Below are 20,201 nucleotides of genomic sequence, written 5' to 3' on the forward strand. Positions count from 1 at the left end.
TAGACTACAGAGGATGACATGATAGCCTTTACCATGCAGATCAAGTCACCTTAGTCACAGAAACTTCAAGAAACTTTACTTTCTGACCATTGCTGATTGGAGACATAGGTGGTGCTCGGGGTAGTGGATCATGGCACCGTGCAGAGCCAAGATGAGAGGTTGTCAAAGAACATTGCTTTCGCGTCTTATTCGATTGGATGATGAGATGAGAGGGATAATTCTCTAGGACCGCTTTATCTGCGTGATCTCAGAGTCCCATCGTTTTTGATGTATAGAACTCTTAGGAACTATATTCCTTGTCATAAGATCTCGACTGCTACCCGATCCTCTAATCATGTTTATTATGGCATGTCCATTCATAAGTATCATCGCTCTATAAGAGAGAGACTCAATCGTGTTGATAGCATGATGGCATCTTTCATTGTACTCAAATGAAACTTTTGGAATAAATATATTGCTTTGACTCTTGTTTTCAAAAATATTGTGATTTTATGTAATGATGTGTAAATTTAAAAATGTAGTATGGCCAGTCTACACCGAAACAACAACCCATCCAAGAGTTGCATTTGAGCATTTGGCTAGCAATGGAGTAATAGCCCACCATCATTTATCTTGACTGTAGAGAATATTTCTTCACGCAACCCTATCAGTCCCTATTCATGTGGCATCATTAGTGGGATGAGTATGAAGAGAGATTTATTGTGGTGATATACATAGACTATCTTCCACGTTATGCCTCGAATCTAAGCTCACCTATGAAAAAGTTTAGATTTTGTAAAAAAGCAATATAGGATTCATGAAAATTTTCTCTTTACCCTCGGTGTTTCTCTCTAGCCAGGCTTAATCATCTTAGTTTGTATCTTCCTCATTGAAAATTTGTAATTATATGCTACTATAGTCAAATCTAACTTTTTGGATCCTAGGATTGAGATTTTTCCCTATTCATATGTAATAAAATTTTGAATTAATAAAAGAAGTATTTTTCTTATCTTCACGTAACCTTGTATCTTGTTACTTAATCTCGTTGCAAAAATTTAAGTCAAGAAGTCTTTTCTTTCAGAAGAAATCATGAGGTGCGAACATCAAGGGAAAAATGTTATACCTAAAGTAGAGGCATGGACAATGATATCAAAGAGGCACTTTGTAGATCTCAACTATAGTTATTCCAAGGTGAAGGTGACAATCTCGAAGAAGCTATTTTAAACTCAATTGGATCTCATGGACGAATACTTTGACATTGCAGGTTACAATCAGACCTTAGCAAGATGGCTCTTGCCCAGCTCAAGATAACTGATATTTCCCAAAATACTTTGCCATCGCAGGGGTAGCAAGATGGCTCTTGCCCAGATCAAGAAGGTTGGATCCTCCTCTAGATATACTAGGTAGTGAGAATGGCTGAAGATTTTGTGCAGACTTTCCCTAAGGAGGCAACGCAGTAGAAATCCTTTCTACCCCCTCCCCCAAAGAGAGCTCTATCTAATTTCAGGTTTACCAAATCTAAAGAGAGATTGGACACACGATCAGAGCTAAGTCTCAAAGGCTAGTGGACCCAAAGGTCAAGATTCTCACCCCAGGATGCCTTTAAAATTGCAATTTTCAGCTCAAGAACGAGCATGTGTTTCAGATGCCAAGAACCACGGGTTACTTGATTAATGATTGTCCAAATGCACTTGTTATTGTTATTATTTTAGCTCCTTCTATCCCAAGATCTTGTTGCTAGAGACACAAATGTAACTTCTCAGGTGGGGCTACGAGGGGTGTGCAAGCTCGTCCACCCACATCCTTGGTCCATTGTAACACTGTAATGCTCCTTCACTAAGGGGGTGAAGGTAAATCTTCCTTTTCCATAAGGAGATATCCTTCGTGGTGGTTCTCTCTCTCACAAAAGGTGGGTAGAGAAGAAGCTAATGAGAGGGAGAATCCTATAAACAAACCTATCTAGCAAGCATCTATTAAAAAAGCAAGATTTAATAGAATACAAGCGAGAGGGTTGTGAGAAGAAGGGAAGCTCACAAGCAAGATTTAAACAAACCTACCTAGCAAGCAAGATTTAATTGAATACAAGCAAGAGGGTTGTGAGGAAAAGGGGAGCTAACAAGTATTCTATTGCAAGGAAATGAATGTGTGTTGCTCAATGTCAAAAAGAAACTATATAGCTTTCACACTAGGCCGGATAAATCTTAAAAATAATTTTGGACCACTAGTTCTAATCACAGAAAAGCAAGTATATAAACAAAGTTATGACTTCCCTATTTGGCATTAAGCTCACGGTAAGAAGACTTTATAAAGTCCAGAGCCATCTTACAAAAGATAGGTGCCCATTTGAGCAATTATTTTATAGGCGGGTAAGGTGGCAAAGTACCTTACGATAAGGTTGAGAGGGTGAAACCATGTTAGTCTATTAAGTGGTTAACATACTCCCCTTCTTGATAGTGAGACCATGTCATTGTATTACCCAGCCTCATCAGAGTTGTCTGGTTAGAGAGGTATGAATGGTCCTAGATACATCATAAAGTTAGCATGCAAGGTTACGTGGTAGATTTGGGAGCAATCTATGGTCACGAATTCAAGACATGTTGGTGATAATCTTTGGATAGCCCTAGTGGTAGGCAACTTGTTGAGGCGGCGTGAAACGTATATGCGATGATGTAGTCGTTCTTCATGCAAGGCCTCCTTCTATTATGGAAGTGGCCCTGCAAGAACACATGGTTTGGTAGAAGCGAGCTGTGCCTCTTCATTGGTGGTAGAATTAGTTTCAGACCACATTGAATAATTTACATTGGTAGATGGTAGTCCGGACCATCTTGGAGCTCTTAGAGCAACAAGAAATGATTCTTAGATCTCACATCTTAGATATTGGCCTTATTCATAACTAATCCATCAGTCTAGGCGACGAGGTTACGTTTGTGTTGAATTGGAATCAAAGCAGAGGTTATAAGCTTTGAAGCTCTCTGGAGATACTTGCAAGGTCGATGGTTATCCACGCAATGGTCATACCATGGGCCAGGCTTGTACTCACCATGATCTCCCTATCCATAGATTTGAAAGCTAAAACTTTCAAATACCATGACTTAGATAAAGTTAAATATTTTATTATGATTATGATCTGTAGAATCTATTGCCATTAAGAGCCCATGGATTCTATTTATCTTTATGGTTGTGTTTCCCAATCTTCCATGGCCTTTAAGCCAAAAACGAACCAAATCCATAAACATCATAACACTTAATCTTTTGTATAAAAGGTGTGAGATATCTTGCTAGGTAAGCTTGAAGTTCATACCTTGCAACAAAATGAAGAGTAGCATGTGTATCGTTTCCAATTCCAACATTTCCAATATGAACAAAGAGTTGAGTTAGAAAAGCCCCATAATATCCATAGGTCTTGATTCTACTTTGCATTGTTTGATATAATGGTGAAGCAACTTATCTATTATCCTTAGTTATACCTAAAGAATATGTTCTTTTCAACAAATAGAAAGAGTAGGTGATACGTCTCCATATGACATCTTTTGTGCATGCATTTTTGTCTGTTTTGGAGATACATTCTTGTTTGCTAGAGACATCTTGAGGCGCCAAGAAGTTAAATATTCTTTTCAATTTTTAAGTTTCCACCATGAACTCCAAGATCATTCAAAATAGCATTAGTATCTCTAAATATCTTCTCTTACCAAGACCCATGGATGTTCAACAACATATCTCTTATAAAAGATCATTAGATCCACATGAACACAATAGAGCATGCAAGCCAATGCCGCGCTTGGGAGCAAAAGGGCTTCTACTACAAGTTTAAGAACAAAAGATTACCCCATACACATCAAAGGAAGAACTGATTTGGGTAGTTCATTTGAAAGAATAAGCTTGGTTGTGGAAGAATTAGCTCAATCAGTAAGGGCAAAGAATTTCATTGGAGTGTGGGCAATGATGTAAGATCAAGTTTTAGCACTACCCTCTCATGGGGCCATAAATACATTAAATGTGAATGAAAAAAACACCCAAAAAAAGGGTTTCTTTTGGTAAAAATGGGAATAACATGTACCCACAAAACATCTTTTGCACGTTCATTTCTTGTTTAATAACTTTGATCATGCACATTTTTGTATAGTCCACTTGGATACGCTGGAAGCTCTCTGCAAGCACATGATTTCTATATGGAGGCTTTCATAATTACAATTCTACAACACTTGGATTTTTACTGGATTTCATAATCTTTACAACCTGTCTTGATTTTGCAAAATGGACAGCAAAAGATGGACCTTACAGTATGGTCATATTTGAAAATGAGATCAAGTGTTCTTGCTATTCGTTAAAAGCTCTCCAATATCTCCCACTAAGCAAAAAATTGCCATTATCATGTATAATAATAGCAAACATGCTTGCTAATTAAAAAATGGCCACTTTAAATCTCATCATTCCCTTTTGAGACATTATATATTGCAAGCCACTAAAGTGCCTTATTGAAGCTAAAGCCTGTAAAAACTAAGGTCCTGATGATGCATTGTTTTAGTTAATTGGAATTCTGCATGAAAATAGTGGAAATCCTCACCAATGCTTCACTCCAACCCCATTTAAATACATGAAAATCTACGTTCTCAACTTCTCTTCCAACAAGAATTGAAAATCAAGTCTCCTGCTAAGAAGTAATGATCATCTCAACCTCCTTTCAATGAATCATTCATATGGAGAAAATATACTTCAGTTGAGACTCAAAAATATACTTCAGTTGAGACTCATCTCTACTGCAATGATGCCTATTATTTCCCATGTTTCAACCATAAAGTGGGAATAAAAACTAGCAAGATTTCATCCGACACATTGATGGAAGCTTGGATCTTTCATTTTTTAAAGCTTGATGAAGCCACAATTTTCCCTTTTTTACATCATCCTTAGATGCACCTCTTATTATTTCATTTAAATGGTCTTCCCATAATAAGCTCGAAATATTCAGTTCATGTTACAAGAGAACCTACTCTCAGAACTGGAAACATGGAATTTCAAAGTAGAAAATTAACAACATGCCATTGGGAGGCCCAAAACAGACCCAAAATTCTCCGCCTGGTTTATGAATCTAATTTTTCAAAAACTTTTTATTTGTTTTAGTGGGTGCAGTGTTTATCCATAAAAATATTTTTTTACATTGAAAAAGAATAATAAGACTTATGACTTAATATGAAAAATATAGTGATTGCATGGATATGCCAAATAAGGATTAGTGTTTTTATGGAGTGCACAAAAACAGAACAAACTTTCACTGGTGCCTGTTTTTGCAAGGCGCTACTCACATTCAGCTAGAGCATTTTTACCTCGGGTGTGACTGCCTAGGCGCCTTGCAGCTTACATTATCCATAAACTACTACGTTACAAAATTTTGCTACGCTCAGCAGGATGAACAGCCTCCATAAGAGGATAGAATTACTCACTCACATTGTATCAGCCTGAAAACTCATAAGCAAAGCTTTTACTTGTGGAACTAAACAGTGCATCAGCACGCCGCCACTATCGATAATATGAACCCATAAAGAAAAGCAGAGTTGACGTCGCTACAGTTACGATAAGCTCCTGCAGGCATGAATGATACGAACAAGTTAATAATCCTGCACCACTATCATGATGACATTATCAGCTTTTCTATGCTTGACCATCCCATTCTCAGAATAACCCCATGATGAGGATGGAGGACAACGCGCTTACCTGGATGTCCATGTATATGACCATGGATGTATGCGTGTGCATGCAACTACTTAAGAAAGTACTTACCTGACCACTTATGAGAGCTCGTGGGATAAATTGCCCTAAGAGTTCAATCACGTTCAGCACTCCAGTGTATGCCTGCAATATTTTACAAGATCTGATGAATTTTGCAAAAGTACGCCCATATGCACATGCAAGGCCATATGCATATGCATGTCCATCTATGTGCATGAAAGCCTTTTTCAATATACATATGTACATGCATGTAAACCTTCTTGGAACACACAATTAAATCATATTTATAATTTTGAACTAGGTAGGTGATCATGAACATCTATTTAGGGTCTATACATTAACAACCCCCACCCATGAAAAGGGGAGATCTGACACTCTCGTCCCTCATGGGCGAGAGATCTCCCACATCCACCAACCACTGCCTGTCCAATGGGCGGGGGGATCTGTCTACAAAGACCTAGGTTTTCTTTCACCAAATGTCCAGAAACTAGTACCGGCATGCCAATGGCAGCAGCACCTAGGATACGCAAACACCCGAGAGCTCATTTTCAAGCTGTGAAAGGATTACCAATGACGAGACAGCAACACAACTGAACACTAGGCCGAGTGTTCGTAGAAGACGTTTCCCACTTTTGTTCCTTTTCCCTTGATCCTCTTCTTCCTGGTGCAAATGAATAGCATCATTGTACTTACCATGTGCACACCAAAATCCAGTCACATAACAGATACACCTACCAAAACCTTGCTATGATCCGCATAATAAAAAAGAACACATGGAGGTCAGGAAATACGCTTGAGACAGATGGCTCAGCCGGCTCAAAGTCCTTCAATTTGTCAAACACACGCCACATATAGCCAAATATAAGGAACTGTAAAGGCTTCCAGTCAGCTGACTGCGTACATATAATCCAGAGTCCCTGCAGTAGTTACACAATTTTAGCCTTTAGAAACGAATTCGAGCATTATGTTTTATAAATACCCTTGGGCAAAATAGTCAAACAAGCAGGTGCATCTATTTGCAAACCCTATGGGTAGTTTTGTCAAAACAATTGGGACTCTTCAAAAGCAGGACGTTGCAGGCAGCCAAGCTAGTGGAGGTTATAGTCACGCAGTGTGAGAGCACGCAGGAGAAAGGGTAGCGGTTGCAGTTAAACAAGCCACATGTGTGCGTGTTTTGACAGAGAAAATGTGGACCTAAAGGGCAGAGCACACCAGCATATGTGCAAGTGTAAGGTAGATCATATCAGCACAAATGCATGGCAACATCAGCAAATGTGTGCTAACAGCATCACACATGAGTTTCCATGTATGATGATTCGTCTACATATTTTATGTTAAGAGGAGGCAGGAAATCTCTCCGCATTTGTATGTTGAGGGATAGCAAGAATCCTCTGTTTTGTATAGTTCTTGGCTAAAAGGTTAGTTGTTGATGTAAAAGGAAGAAGTTGAGTGTAATGGTGAGGAAGTGTAGAGAGGAACAATGTTATGGGTGAGGTTGGTGATCACATGGACTAGTCACATGGCTCTCGCACATGAGCTAATCATATGCTGTGTGTCTCTGACTTTCATGTGGGAGTCTCGAAAGGTCTTAGAGAGCTATAAAGCTATGTACTTGCAAGCTCTTGCTCAAAGAGAAAGATAAGTAGATTGACATAAATGGTTTGAGTCTCCTTGTTGCTCATTGTACTAATTTGCATCCAAGAAACTCCTACAAGACAAGCTCACACATACAAATCAACGGGTATGGTGACGGGCAGCTCATCTGACTGAAACAGCACTCAATCCCAAACAGCTCCTCAACACAAACCAACAAGTACAGTGACTAGCGGCTCACCTCCCAACCGTAGCTCCATCCGGAGCACCCCTGAGCTAGAAGCTAGACCAGCACCGTGACCATGCTTGTTGCCCATACTCTCTTTTTCCATACTACCAAGCCCACTCTAAGTGTGGCTAGAGACATGGCCAAGGCCTTGCTTGGGTCTTGATCTCCAAGGAGTCCTCCCTACGAGGGATGATCACTTATGAGATAATAAAGGACTGTTGGGGATTCGGTGCTTTATTTTTGTGATCCAGTTCTTATTTGTGTGTGTGTGTGTGTGTGTGTGTGTGTGTGTGTGTGTGTGTGAACCACCTCTAGAGATATTATGTGTGTATGAAGTAAGCAGTGATGTCATTAGGTGTGCCTTGTGTCACTACAAGAGTCAAAGGTAAGTTCTCCAAAGCCTACGAAAAGGCATGTACTCGTGAAGTTGATTATCAATCTAATCACAATCATTGAGTCGTGCAGATCATGTGTTCTTTTCCTTCGTTCCCTCTCTCTCTCTCTTTCTGTCTCCATGATGTCTTCTTTGTGCCATCATCCACCATAGCCCGCTGCTTGGCCTGTCCAGTGCTCTGAAAGGGCTGGGCTATAAATAAAGAACAAGAGCACATTTATTAATACCTAAGTCCTTTCACACAGACCCATCCTCTTAAGTGTTCGGAAGTCACTTATTCCATTACAAGGCTGCCCACTGGTATAAAGCTAGCGCCAAATCCTAAGCCAGCCACATTATGACATTTAAGGACATAACATAATACCATAAAATAAGCTTTAGTCAATTCATCATTGCTGAGTTAATCCTTAGCTTTGACCCACCATGATTTTTAACATGGTATCAAAGCTCATCTTTCATTTAATGGCCAAGAAGGAGATTAGGTGGGCATTTCACTTGGCTAGAACTTTAATGTAGGACTCCTTTGACTAGGATATGACTAGATTTTAAGGGACATTTGTAAGAAGCTAGGGTGGTTTATAATCTTATGCCTTAAAAGGAGAGAGAGAGAGAGAGAGAAAGATATATTAACATTTCCAAAAGACCCGTAAAGCCGATGAGACCATTAATAGTACAATGATACCATAGGTATATTGTGCCATGAAAAACTAAAAAAGAACGTGAAAAGTGAACTGAAACATGACTCTGTAAGCCTCCTGATAGCAAATGTGGCTATGGTGAGGGCATGTCATTCTGTCCAGAGAATCTCATGGATCGGTCTCTATGTGGTGGAGATCCTCGATGCTCTGGGTCAAGGGGTGCCTAGCACGTAGGATGGAGTAGGCCTGCCCACTTAGAACTCCTCTCGAATGCAAATATGTCCCCTGTGTGAACGGCTGGTATGAGCCAATGTTGATGAGGCGGTGTCGCCGTGGGTAGCTGATGTGGATGCTCGTGCCGTGAAAACTTCGACTGCTTGAGCATCACAATAACAACACTTAGTAGTCATCCACTCTGAGAACACATCCTTCTAACAACACACACATCTGCTAATGAGCTTCATGAACATCAGCACTCAACACTCATAGTTGTTTCTCGTACCGGTACGAGCCCATTCGTACTGCACAGTTCGTACGGTACGAGGGTTCCCCACCGCACCTTGAGAAAAAATTCCAAATGCTAAAAAAAAATATGGAAATCCTGCTGAACGAAGATCCCAAATGCCCGCAATTCTTCGCAACTTTCGTGTTCACTCAGTATTCCATATGGGGTTGCTGAGAGACCTAAAAAATCTGGCAAGGTAGACTAGTAGTGTACACTTGATTGGTAGGATGAGAGAATCTTGCTACATCACTTGGAGATCCCTAGTATAGGTAGGCTAGACAGTCAGATCCTCAAGTTATGTACGAGGGAGAAGATTCGGACATGGCCATTTTGATCTAGAGAGGAGTCCCTAAACCTATCACCCTAGATGCACTGCTCGTATTTGTGCAAGGATGGTTTCTTAGTCATAAACGCAACCCTGGGAGACCTTTGGTAATGCATTACCCATGCATGTTCTTTTTTGGAGACAATTGGGAGATCCAATTGGGACAGACACATCTCCATGTTCTGGTTCCTCAAGCACTGTAGACTCCTTCCCCCCCAACCTTCCCTCACATTCAAGCTTGAAGCTCCATAGCTTGTAAGTGTTAATAAAAAAACTGTATTTTATCGTACGGTATCCGAAAATTTCATACCGTACCAAAAATTCCCGTACGGTATCGTATTTTCGTACCGTGACAACTATAACAGCACTAACCAGCATTTTGGCCCACTTCTGCTGGGCATCAAGCAAACCATGAAGACAAGAAGCATGTTTGTGATTGCGCAACTTCTTGCCTACTTTACACCTCTGCATTAGCAGCATGCATTGCTCTTCTTTGTACCCAACACAACCCAACCAGGAGGAAGCTGTGTAAACATCTTCAAGGACAGCAGCCTTGTAGATATCGATAGAAGGCTTTCTTAGTGCACCACAAAGCCAGTAGCACTTGGCAGATACAGCCATCCAACTTGGGCACGACAGCTTCAGCATGGTCATCCCAGACAGCAGCAACCTCCACTTCAGATCATAATGGCCTCCAAAACTTGGTCTACTCAATCGGTGGCAGATCCTGCATCACCTTCTCCGTTTACTTTGCCATGGTCATCTCAAACGGCAGCAACCTCCACTTCAGATCATAATAGCCTCCAAAACTTGGTCTACTCAATCAGTGGCAGATCTTGCATCACCTTCTCCGTTTACTTTGCCATCTCATCGTAGAGTTAAGGCTTAACCTTAAAGAGCCTAAATCAGGTGTAAAAAACCCTAAGAAGCCCTAGAGAGCTAGTGTAAAGAGGCGCTAGTAATTGTTTCTTTGGCTAAGAGTGTTGAGTGTAACAAACCTAAAGATAAAACTTCAAGAGCTTTAAGGCACTACCGCACATGGGAACAAAGAAGAATATCTCCAAAGCTTTATCAACATTGGGCTTGTAAATCAATTATCATCCATCAACCAAATCTTCTTTGAGAGCTTGATTGTCATGCTGGACACTTCTCCGATAAAAGCAATGGCCTAGACGGGCCACGCAGTTGGGTTTGGATGAACATAAGGGCTTGAACGAGCCCAGGATGCTCAGGTCTGGGATGTGCGTTCAAACCTATTACCCTTGAGCTCACTGATACATGTCTTTGAGACTGGGAGATTCTATCAATCACACTTGATGCACGTGCAACATGCATTCACGGCTGCCTGGAACAATGGATTTTGTATGCAATGTTTTGGTTGCTTGCTTGATGTGTTTGTGTCAGTCTTACAGAGCTAGGGACGCCTGGAACCATAGTGGTTGAGTACTTTAGGTACAGTGCGGTATGGTACATGTCCGGTACGAGTACGTAAAGTACACATCAAGATAAGACTATGTTGCATTCCATACCCGTACGGTACGAGTACGTACTCATCCCACAAGACTATGTTTGTGGAATTTTACAGGTGGTAAGTATTCCTTCAAAACTCTTGCAAACACTTAGAATATTTTGCTTTTTGTATTTGTTATAACTATGGTGGCAGGTTCACACTTCATTACAATGAAATGGATATTACCAATAGGCCGGCACCACCATGTCCATCAAAAAGGGCATTGTACATTACAACTATGGTGGCAGGTTCACACTTCATTACAATGAAATAGATATTTACCAATAGGCCGGCACCACCATGGCCATCAAAAAGGGCATTGTACATTATATTGGTAAAAAGGACTCGTAGGATTCACTGTGGGCACCCTTAGCTCTGTGGTTATGAACCAAGACCAACCATCTTAGAAAGCCCACCATGGCACCTGGCAGGTGGAGCCCCCCATGTGGCACAAGGGAAAGGGCCTTCAAATCTACCCAACTCCCCCCACCTTACGAAGAACTTACGCGTGCATGGAGAGGAGAGTGACTCTCTTCTCTCTCTCCTAGAAGCGTGACATCACCATAGAAGGGAGGAGAGGTCAAGGCACACAACATGTGTAACTATTTGGTCCTCTCCTAGCTCTATTTCACATGATGAAACCCATACCCAAACACCAAACAAGTGGAAGAAGACATGGAGACAGGGTCCATAAGGTTTGATTAAGAAAAAGCACCATTCTTGGTCAAAAAGCAAGAAAAGGCAAAAAGTCAAACAAGATTGACCGTGAGCCAAGGGCACTATTGGAAAGAGGAGACTGAGCTGGACCAAAAAGCTAAAAGCTACTTTTTCAAAAAGCAGCTCCAAGGCCAAAAGACAAGACCCTGAAGCTAGAAAAGCAAAACAAGAACTTTTGACTAAAGTTGAGTAATATTTTACTATTAAAAAGACCAAAAGCAAAGTAAAAGGCAAAAGCAAAGCAAAAGCATCACTTTTTGGCAAAAAGCAAGACTTTCCCAAGTATAAAAGAAGCATGAGTCACTCTTGAGCATCAAGTTGAAGAAGAACCTCTTCATCGTGTTGCCATCTTCGTTGAAGCATGGAGATCATCTTCTTCATCATCATCTATGAACCAAATCATGGAGTTTTTCATCGCTGTCCGTTGATTTCAGAGCACCTCCATCAACTACAACGCCACGTCATCATCTTTCTGTAGGACTCTACGGATCTGTATAGCCATGCGAAACTGTGCGGACTGTACAGATAGAAAATTACAAAAACCCTAAAAACTGCTTTTTGGAGGTTTTTATCGCCCAAAAACCATTAAAACAAGTTTTTATATCAGTTTTCTGGCCAAAAAGAGCTTTTCCATGGTTTCCTTCATCGACGAGGCTGTAGGAGTTGTGGAGATAACTCATGGTATGAGCGAGTGATTTTTGGACTTGGATTAGGATACGGATTTGGACTTGGATATGAACTTGAACATGGAACTTGGACATATAGCTTAGGCATGAAGCTTGGACATGGAAAACTTGGACATAGAGCTTGGACATGGAACATAGAACCTGGACATGGAGCATAGACATGGAGAACTTGGACATATAACTTTTTGGATCTAGACTTGGATTTGGATCTCGACTTAAATTTGGATCTGGATCCAGACTTGGATTTGGATATGAACTTAGAGTTGGACTTAGACTTGATCTGGACTTCGATTTAGATTTGGATCCAGGCTTGGATTTAGATATAAACTTGGAATTGGACTTAGACTTGATCTGGACTTGATTTGGACTTGGAACTTGGACTTGGATTCATTGGATTTGGATATGGTACTAGCCCAGTGAGAGATACTTGTGGGTCATCCCCATGGTGTGCTCGACATCAGAGATCTCGTGCCTTGACATCGACATCGACTTAGATATCCTACATCGGCATATATGTTTGTTTTGTATTCATTGATTGTATTGAACCTGGCCAGTGTGCTCGTGAATTGTTCCTAAATAAATTCCTGAAAGGGGACGGGAACTGTTCCCCGCCAAATGTGGTGTATTGTGCAAGATCCCCATTCCCTTTTCTCTCCGCCCTCTCTCTCTATATCTTTATCTCTTGGACATGTGGTTGAGTCTGTCACACTATACACCCCGCTAGGCTTATAGTGGTATCAGAGCAAGATTTCTCTTGAAGCAACTTTCTTGGGGTGACAGAGCCATGTCGAGAGAAGAGGGAAACCAAGGATCTAATGAAGGAAACAACTATCAAGCCGATCAAGAACTTCAAGGTATGAACCTGGGTCGTTGATCCATTACTCATGAGACCGTAGCCATGTCATCAGAAGAGTACCATGACTTTCAGCAGTTCAGACAATTTCTCAGAGATGAAGATTTCCTTGCTTGGAGAACCAAGAGGGAACGTGACCAAAGAAGGATTGGAATGTTTGAAGATTTCACCAAGGATCGAGGCACCGAAGTCGAAGGAGTTGAAGTTGCTAAAGCTTATCTTCGGGCTAAAGGAGTCACCATCATAGAAGGATCTAGAGCTACTTGGTCTATTTCTCATGGAGAAGACAAGGAGGCCATCCTAGACCTGCTATCTCATATGCCGCTTTTTCGAAACAAGTAAGGGAAAGAAGGGACACTTGGCTACAAATTGTCCCGACAAGCCAAAGTAAGAAACCAAAGATATTGGAAGATCATCAGATTGACATCATGGCAGGAAGTTAAATAAGAGAAGATTATGAAGCAAATGACCAAGCTATTGGAAAAGGGTTTGATTAGACCTAGCTCATTATCTTTTTGCTTTCCAGTCTTATTGGTTTAGAGAAAGGATGGTTCTTGGTGTATTTGTATTGATTGCAAGGCTCTTAAGGAGATCATTGTAAAGAACAAGTTTCCTATTTCTAGGATTGATGATATCCTAGATAGATTGGATGGAGCCACTATCTTTAGCAAGATCGACTTAAAGAGTGGTTACCATCAAGTCAGGATTGTTTCAGAGGACATTCACAAGACTACATTCAGGACTACATTCACAAGACTACATTCAGGACTACCTTTGGACTCGTGATGCCCTTTTGGTCTTACCAATGCCACTACTTTCAACCAAATGATGGAAAGAATTTGGATATGGTATTTCAAGAATTGCGGAAGCACAAGTTGAATGTGAACGGCAAGAAGAGTGAGTTCTTTTTGGCAAAAATCCACTACTTGGGCCACATAGTGTCCAAGGAAGAGGTCATGATGGATCCAGACAAGGTCAAGGCTATTATGGAATGGCCAGAGTTGACTAGTGTGCATGCAATTCGAAGTTTCCCTGGCTTATGCTCTTACTACAAGAAGTTCATCAAGTGGTTTGCCGTGGTAACAAGACCACTACATGATTTAACAAAGAAAGCCGAGGGATTTCGGTGGGCCAAAGTTGAAAAAGAATCTTTTGAAGCATTAAAGTTTTATGCTAGCAAAGGACTAGTGTTGATTATTCCAGATTTATCAAAGCCTCTTATGGTAGAGTGTGATGCCTCAGGAGATTGCATTGGAGCAGTCTTGAACCAAGAAGGCCATGCTATGGCCTATAAATGTCAAAGACAACAAGGAAGCATATGCATTATCTCGGAGACCCTTGAGCCATGTAGTTTCTTTGGGTTACCATATGGAGTTCACTTTGATGAAGGATCTTTATGCTACCAAGGAGGATTTCAAACATGCGTTGGAACAGATTGCAGAATAGAGATTTGGTGACTTCTCATGCCATCAAGAAGGGTTTCTCTTATGATGCAAACCCAGGTTATGTGCGACACAAGGAATCCAAAGTAATGGAAGACTACCATGCTCCTCCCTACATGGGGCATAGAGACACCTTGACTACACTTTAAACTTTGGAGAGCTACCTTTTATTGACATAGTATGAGAAATACATTGAGCTTTATGATTCGAGAATGTTTGGTTTGTCAGAAGGTCAAGTTATTCATTCTGTGAGAAAAAGAGGAAAGACAGAGGTCAAAAATTTTCTCTTGGACTTTGAGAATTATTCGCTTGTGGATGTGAAATGGATGCCAAGGAAGTGTACTTCAAGGACTATCCAGATATACTTCAAGCTTATGAGGAAGTGGTTGGTCCATATGAATTTGAAGTACAAATATGGACACCTTGCGATCAAGACAGAGACCTCTTCATTGTATATACATTGGACTGGAATTCATTATTCTGCTTATAATGGTTACTTGGACATGCTCTAGATGGGTGGCAATGATGTCGGATAGCCCAAGGAGCAAGATTTGTATATCGGAGGCAACAATGCCAGATGACCCATCGGACGGCAACGATGCCAGAATGAGATTTGTATATCGGAGGCAACGATGCCAGATGACCCATTGGACGACGACTATGCCATATATATTGGACTTCGCAATCCGGCAGTCATTGCAACCAAATGGCCCAGATGACTCTATTGGATTTCACAGTCGGACGCTCATTGCGACCGAATGGCCCAGATGACTATTGAATTTCGCAATCGGGCGGTCATTGCGACCAGATGGCCCAGGTGAGTGTATTGGATTTCACAATCGGGCAGTCCTTACGACCAGTTGGCCCCCAGATGACTGTATAAGGTTTCATAGTCAGGCGGTCAATGCAACCAGATGGCCCCAATGACTATTGATGAACTCTAAAGCGATCATAGTGACTAGATGGCCTTGAGGGTAGACTGGGCGGTCCTAGTGACTAGATGGCTCAACACAGTTTTGATGAAACTAGATAGGACAATCCATGAACAGGAGGATCATTACTTATGCACTGCATATTGATGTATGTATGAATTACTTTTAACTTTGTGTGCTATTTTTGATGTGTGGACAATGCTTGGATTTATGGCATGTGATAGTCCACTGGACTCCATACTACTTGGCCAATACCTGAAGTACCCAATAGACGCGAATGATGCATACTTGTTTGTTGACTAGCTTGTGTCTAGTTTTTGCAAAAGGTGAGTATGCATTTATTTTATCTGACACATGTGACAGGCCATGACGAAGTACCATCAAGAACAAAGCTATTGGTCAAAGAAAAGGCATTGAGATGTTGCCAGATGAGCAGATGACACCGCAGATATGGGAAAGACCAGATGCACAAGCTCACCAGATGGAGCTAGTACCTTGAACATATGAATGTACTTGATGTACCTTGAAACATATGGATGTATCTTGAAATATATGGATGTACTTGATGTACCAGGAACATATGGATATACCAGAGACATAGAGACATCCGGATGTACTTGGAAGATATGGGCATGCTTGGAATACTTGCGGTCCACAATTAAGGACAACTGCGATGTAAGAGAGAGGTAATGTAACTATTTGGCCATACCCGAACACCAAACAGGTGGAAGAAGACATGGGAACAGGGTCCATAAGAATTGATTAAGAAAACGCACCATTCTTGGTCAAAAACCAAGAAAAATCAAAAAGTCAAACAAGGTTGACCGCGAGCCAAGGGCACCATTGGAAAGAGGAGACTGAGCCGGACCAAAAAGCTAAAAGCTGCTTTTTTAAAAAGCAACTCCAAGGCCAAAAGACAAGGCCTTGAAGTTAGAAAAGCAAAACAAGAACTAAAGTTCAGTAATATTTTACTATTAAAAAGACCAAAAGCAAAGTAAAAGACAAAAGCAAAGCAAAGCATCACTTTTTGGCAAAAAGCAAGGCTTTCCCAAGTATAAAAGAAGCATGAGCCTCTCTTGAGCATTAAGTTGAAGAAGAACCTCTTCATCGCGTTGCCACCGTCATTGAAGCGTGGAAGTCATCTTCTTCATCATCATCTATGAACCAGATCATTGAGTTTTTCATCGCTACCCGCAAATTTCAAAGCGCCTCCATCAACTGCAATGCCACGTCATCATCTTTCTGTACGACTGTATAGATCTGTACAGCCATTCGGAACTGTACGAACAGAAAATTTCAGAAATGTAAGCCCAGCGGTGCGTGCAATGACAGACTCAACCATGTGTCCAAGAGATAAAGATATAGAGAGAGAGGAGAGAGATAGAAGGGAATAGGGATCTTCCACAAACACTACATTCAGCGGGGAACAAGTGCCGCCCTCTTTCAGGAATTTATTCAAGAACAATCCACAAGCACGCTGGCCAAGATCAATACAATCAATGAATACAAAACAAACAGATATACCGATGTAGGATATCCAAGTCGATGTCAATGTCTAGGCAAAAGATCTCTGATGCCAAGCACACCACGGGGATGACCCACAAGTATCTCTCACCGGGCTAATACCATATCCAAAATCCAAATCCAAATCCAATGAATCCAAGTCCAAGTTCCAAGTCCAAATCAAATCCAAAACCAAGTCTAGATCAAGTCCAAGTCCAGATCCATGTCCAAGCTATATGTCTAAGTTCCATGTTCATGTCCAAGTTCCATGATGTCCAAGTTCTCCATGTCTATGCTCCACAACTCCTACAACCTTGTCAATGAAGAAAACCATGGAAAAGCTCTTTCTGGCAAGAAAACTGATATAAAACCTGTTTTAATGGTTTTTGGACGATTAAAACATCCAAAAAGCAGTTTTCAAGGTTTTTGGACCAATTTTAGGGTTTCTGAAATTTTTTGTCCGTACAATCCGTATGCCTCCGTACACGCGTCCATATCGCCCATGCATATGTCCATGCTAACCGTACATCTGAAAAGCAAGTTGAAGAAGGTGTTGATGGCGATGAAGAAGCTCTCCATGCTCATAATGATGGCCACACACAATCCACGATCTCCTTCATGATGCTACAAGAGAGGTTCAAGCCTTTTTATTCTTGAAAAGAGCTCTGCTTTTTGCCAAAAGCTTGTCCATGCTTTTGCTTTGCCTTTTTATGCTTTGCTTTTTCCTTTTTGCCTTTGCTTTTGCTCTTTTTACTTTTATTAATAAAATATGACTAAACTTTTAGTGCTTTGCTTTTCTAGCTTTAAGGCCTTGCTTTTTGGCCTTAGAGTTGCTTTTGGAGAAAGCGCCTTTTAGCTTTTTGATCCAGCTCAATCTCCTCTTTCCAATGGTGCCCTTGGCTTGCAGTCAACCCTGTTTAACTTTTTGCTTTTCCCTGTATTTTGACCAAGAATGGTGCTTTTTCTTAATCAAACCTTATGGACCCTATCCCCATGTCTTCTTTCACCTGTCTGATATCCGGGCATGGGTTTCATCATGTGAAATAGAGCTAGGAGGACCAAATAGTTACATTCCCTCCCTAAAACAGTTTCAAAAATCCTTAAAAACTACTTTTTGGAGGTTTTTATCACCTGAAAACCATTAAAACATGTTTTTATATCAATTTTCTTGCCAGAAAGAGATTTTCCATGGTTTCCTTCATCGACAAGGCTGTAGGAGTTGTGGAGATTACTCACGGGATGAGCGAGTGATCTTTGGACTTGGATTAGGATCTGGATTTGGGCTTTGGATATGAACTTGGACTTGGATATGAACTTGAACATGAAACTTGGACATATAGCTTGGGCATGAAGCTTGGACATGGAAAACTTGGGCATAGAGCTTGGACACGGAACATAGAACTTGGACATATAACTTGGATTTGGACTTGGATTTGGATCCAGACTTGGATTTGGATCTGGAGTTGGATTTGGATTTGGATTTGGATCCAGACTTGGATTTGGATATGAACTTGGAGTTGGACTTAGACTTAATCTGGACTTGGATTTGGATTTGGATCTAGACTTGGATTTGGATATGAACTTGGAGTTGGACTTAGACTTGATCTGGACTTGGTTTTGCATTTGATTTGGACTTGGAACTTGGACTTGGATTCATTGGATTTGGATTTGGATTTGGATATTGGATCTAGTACTAGCCTAGTAAGAGATACTTGTGGGTCATCCCCGTGGTGTACTCGACATCGACATCGACTTGGATATCCTACATCGGCATATCTGTTTGTTTTGTATTCATTGATTGTATTGATCCTGACCAGTGTGCCCATGGATTGTTCTTGAAGGGGACTGCTCCCTGCTTAGTGTGGTGCATTGTGCAAGATCCCTATTCCCTTCTCTCTCTCTCCCCTCTCTCTATATCTTTATCTCTTGGACAAATGGTTGAGTCTGTCACTACATGCCCCGCTGGACTTACAACATGTCCCCCGTTCTTACCATAAATCCCCTCTAAATGAGAAGCCTCACCATTATGTATGATGTGACTACTCCACATGAAAAAGCTCATGGAGGCCATGCTGAAATTGCACTTGAAGAGAAGAAAGGATAAGGAGGCCAACGATCATCATCACAAGCGGCCCAAGGAATTCAAATTGGATAAGTCAATAAAATTAGTGAATTTTCGTGGAGATTTGACTAAAAGCTTTGTCTCATTTCTCAATTTGAAATCGTTTTTCAAAAGAGAGATTTACAGGGAAGTCCATGCTTCGCCATGTTGGGATGCACCTCAAAGGCATCGCTAGCAATCCGTACATGTCTAAACAATTAACTGGCCATATGATCATGTCATGGGCTGAGTTTAAACTCCAATTCTACAAATAATTTCTCTCTCCAAATTTTAAGATAAACATCCATAAGGAATGGGATTGGCTTCCCAAAAAGGAGAGTGAGCCAGTCCTTTCCTACATCTCAAAATTTTGGAAGGTGTATCTCATGGTTGTGTCATTCATGAAGATTAACAAAGAAGAAAAGATGCAGAGGCTTGAGTCAGGTCTCCTTTCGATCATCCAAAAAGGATTGGAGATCTACCCGAATTAAACCTTCCAACAGTTTACAAACTCAGCCGTAGTGGCTGAAAACTTATATATGAAATGGGCCGAATTTGAAGATGAATACATACATGCATAAAGGCAAGGACAAGGCTGTCCCGAATCAACAAGAGGGTGGACAGCCACCAAGACAGGACTCTGAAGGCTCCAAGAGGGCTGAAAATCACTCTCAAAATAAAGAAAGAAAGAAAAAAAGGAGGAGGAGGAGGAAAAGAGGGGGGGAGGGGGGGTGTTAAAAGGAACAATCATAGCCTTTCGGAGAAACAAAGGGAGATCTACAGGAAGAAGAATAAATGCTTCAGTTGTGTAGAGAAGAATCACAAGTTGCATAACGAAAGACTTCGTGGGAAAAGTACTTGCCATTGGTAAAGTTTGCATACAACAAAACTGTGCATCTGCATCTAACGGCAAGGCCCCTTTTGAGATCATTGGTATTTCCAATCATCCTTCGCACTACAGTGAAATATTTGCAGCCAATGAATATGTACAGGATTTGGATCTTCCCTTTGTACAAGGGCAGACAGTCATAGAGGGGTCCAAGAAAAGCACAAGAAGGCTGCAAATAAGC

The 20,201-nt window shown here is 41.0% G+C and overlaps 1 protein-coding gene across 1 annotated transcript in view; it reads right to left on the reverse strand.

The window, feature by feature from the left end:
• Positions 1-5,140: 5,140 nt before the first annotated feature.
• CJD1 (Chloroplast J-like domain 1) overlaps positions 5,141-20,201 on the reverse strand; it is a 65,759-nt gene continuing 50,698 nt past the window's right edge. The window contains exons 7-10 of the mRNA XM_086815401.1: positions 6,495-6,620; positions 6,272-6,364; positions 5,755-5,826; positions 5,141-5,556 (exon numbers count right to left, since the gene is read on the reverse strand). Coding sequence (XP_086671527.1) covers positions 5,494-5,556; positions 5,755-5,826; positions 6,272-6,364; positions 6,495-6,620 — 354 coding nt within the window. The 3' untranslated portion in view covers positions 5,141-5,493. The remainder of the gene's footprint in view (positions 5,557-5,754; positions 5,827-6,271; positions 6,365-6,494; positions 6,621-20,201) is intronic.

Source organism: Cibotium barometz, chromosome 21 (assembly GCF_041138505.1).
Source record: "Cibotium barometz isolate CiBa-2024 chromosome 21, ASM4113850v1, whole genome shotgun sequence".
Taxonomy (NCBI): domain Eukaryota; kingdom Viridiplantae; phylum Streptophyta; class Polypodiopsida; order Cyatheales; family Cibotiaceae; genus Cibotium; species Cibotium barometz.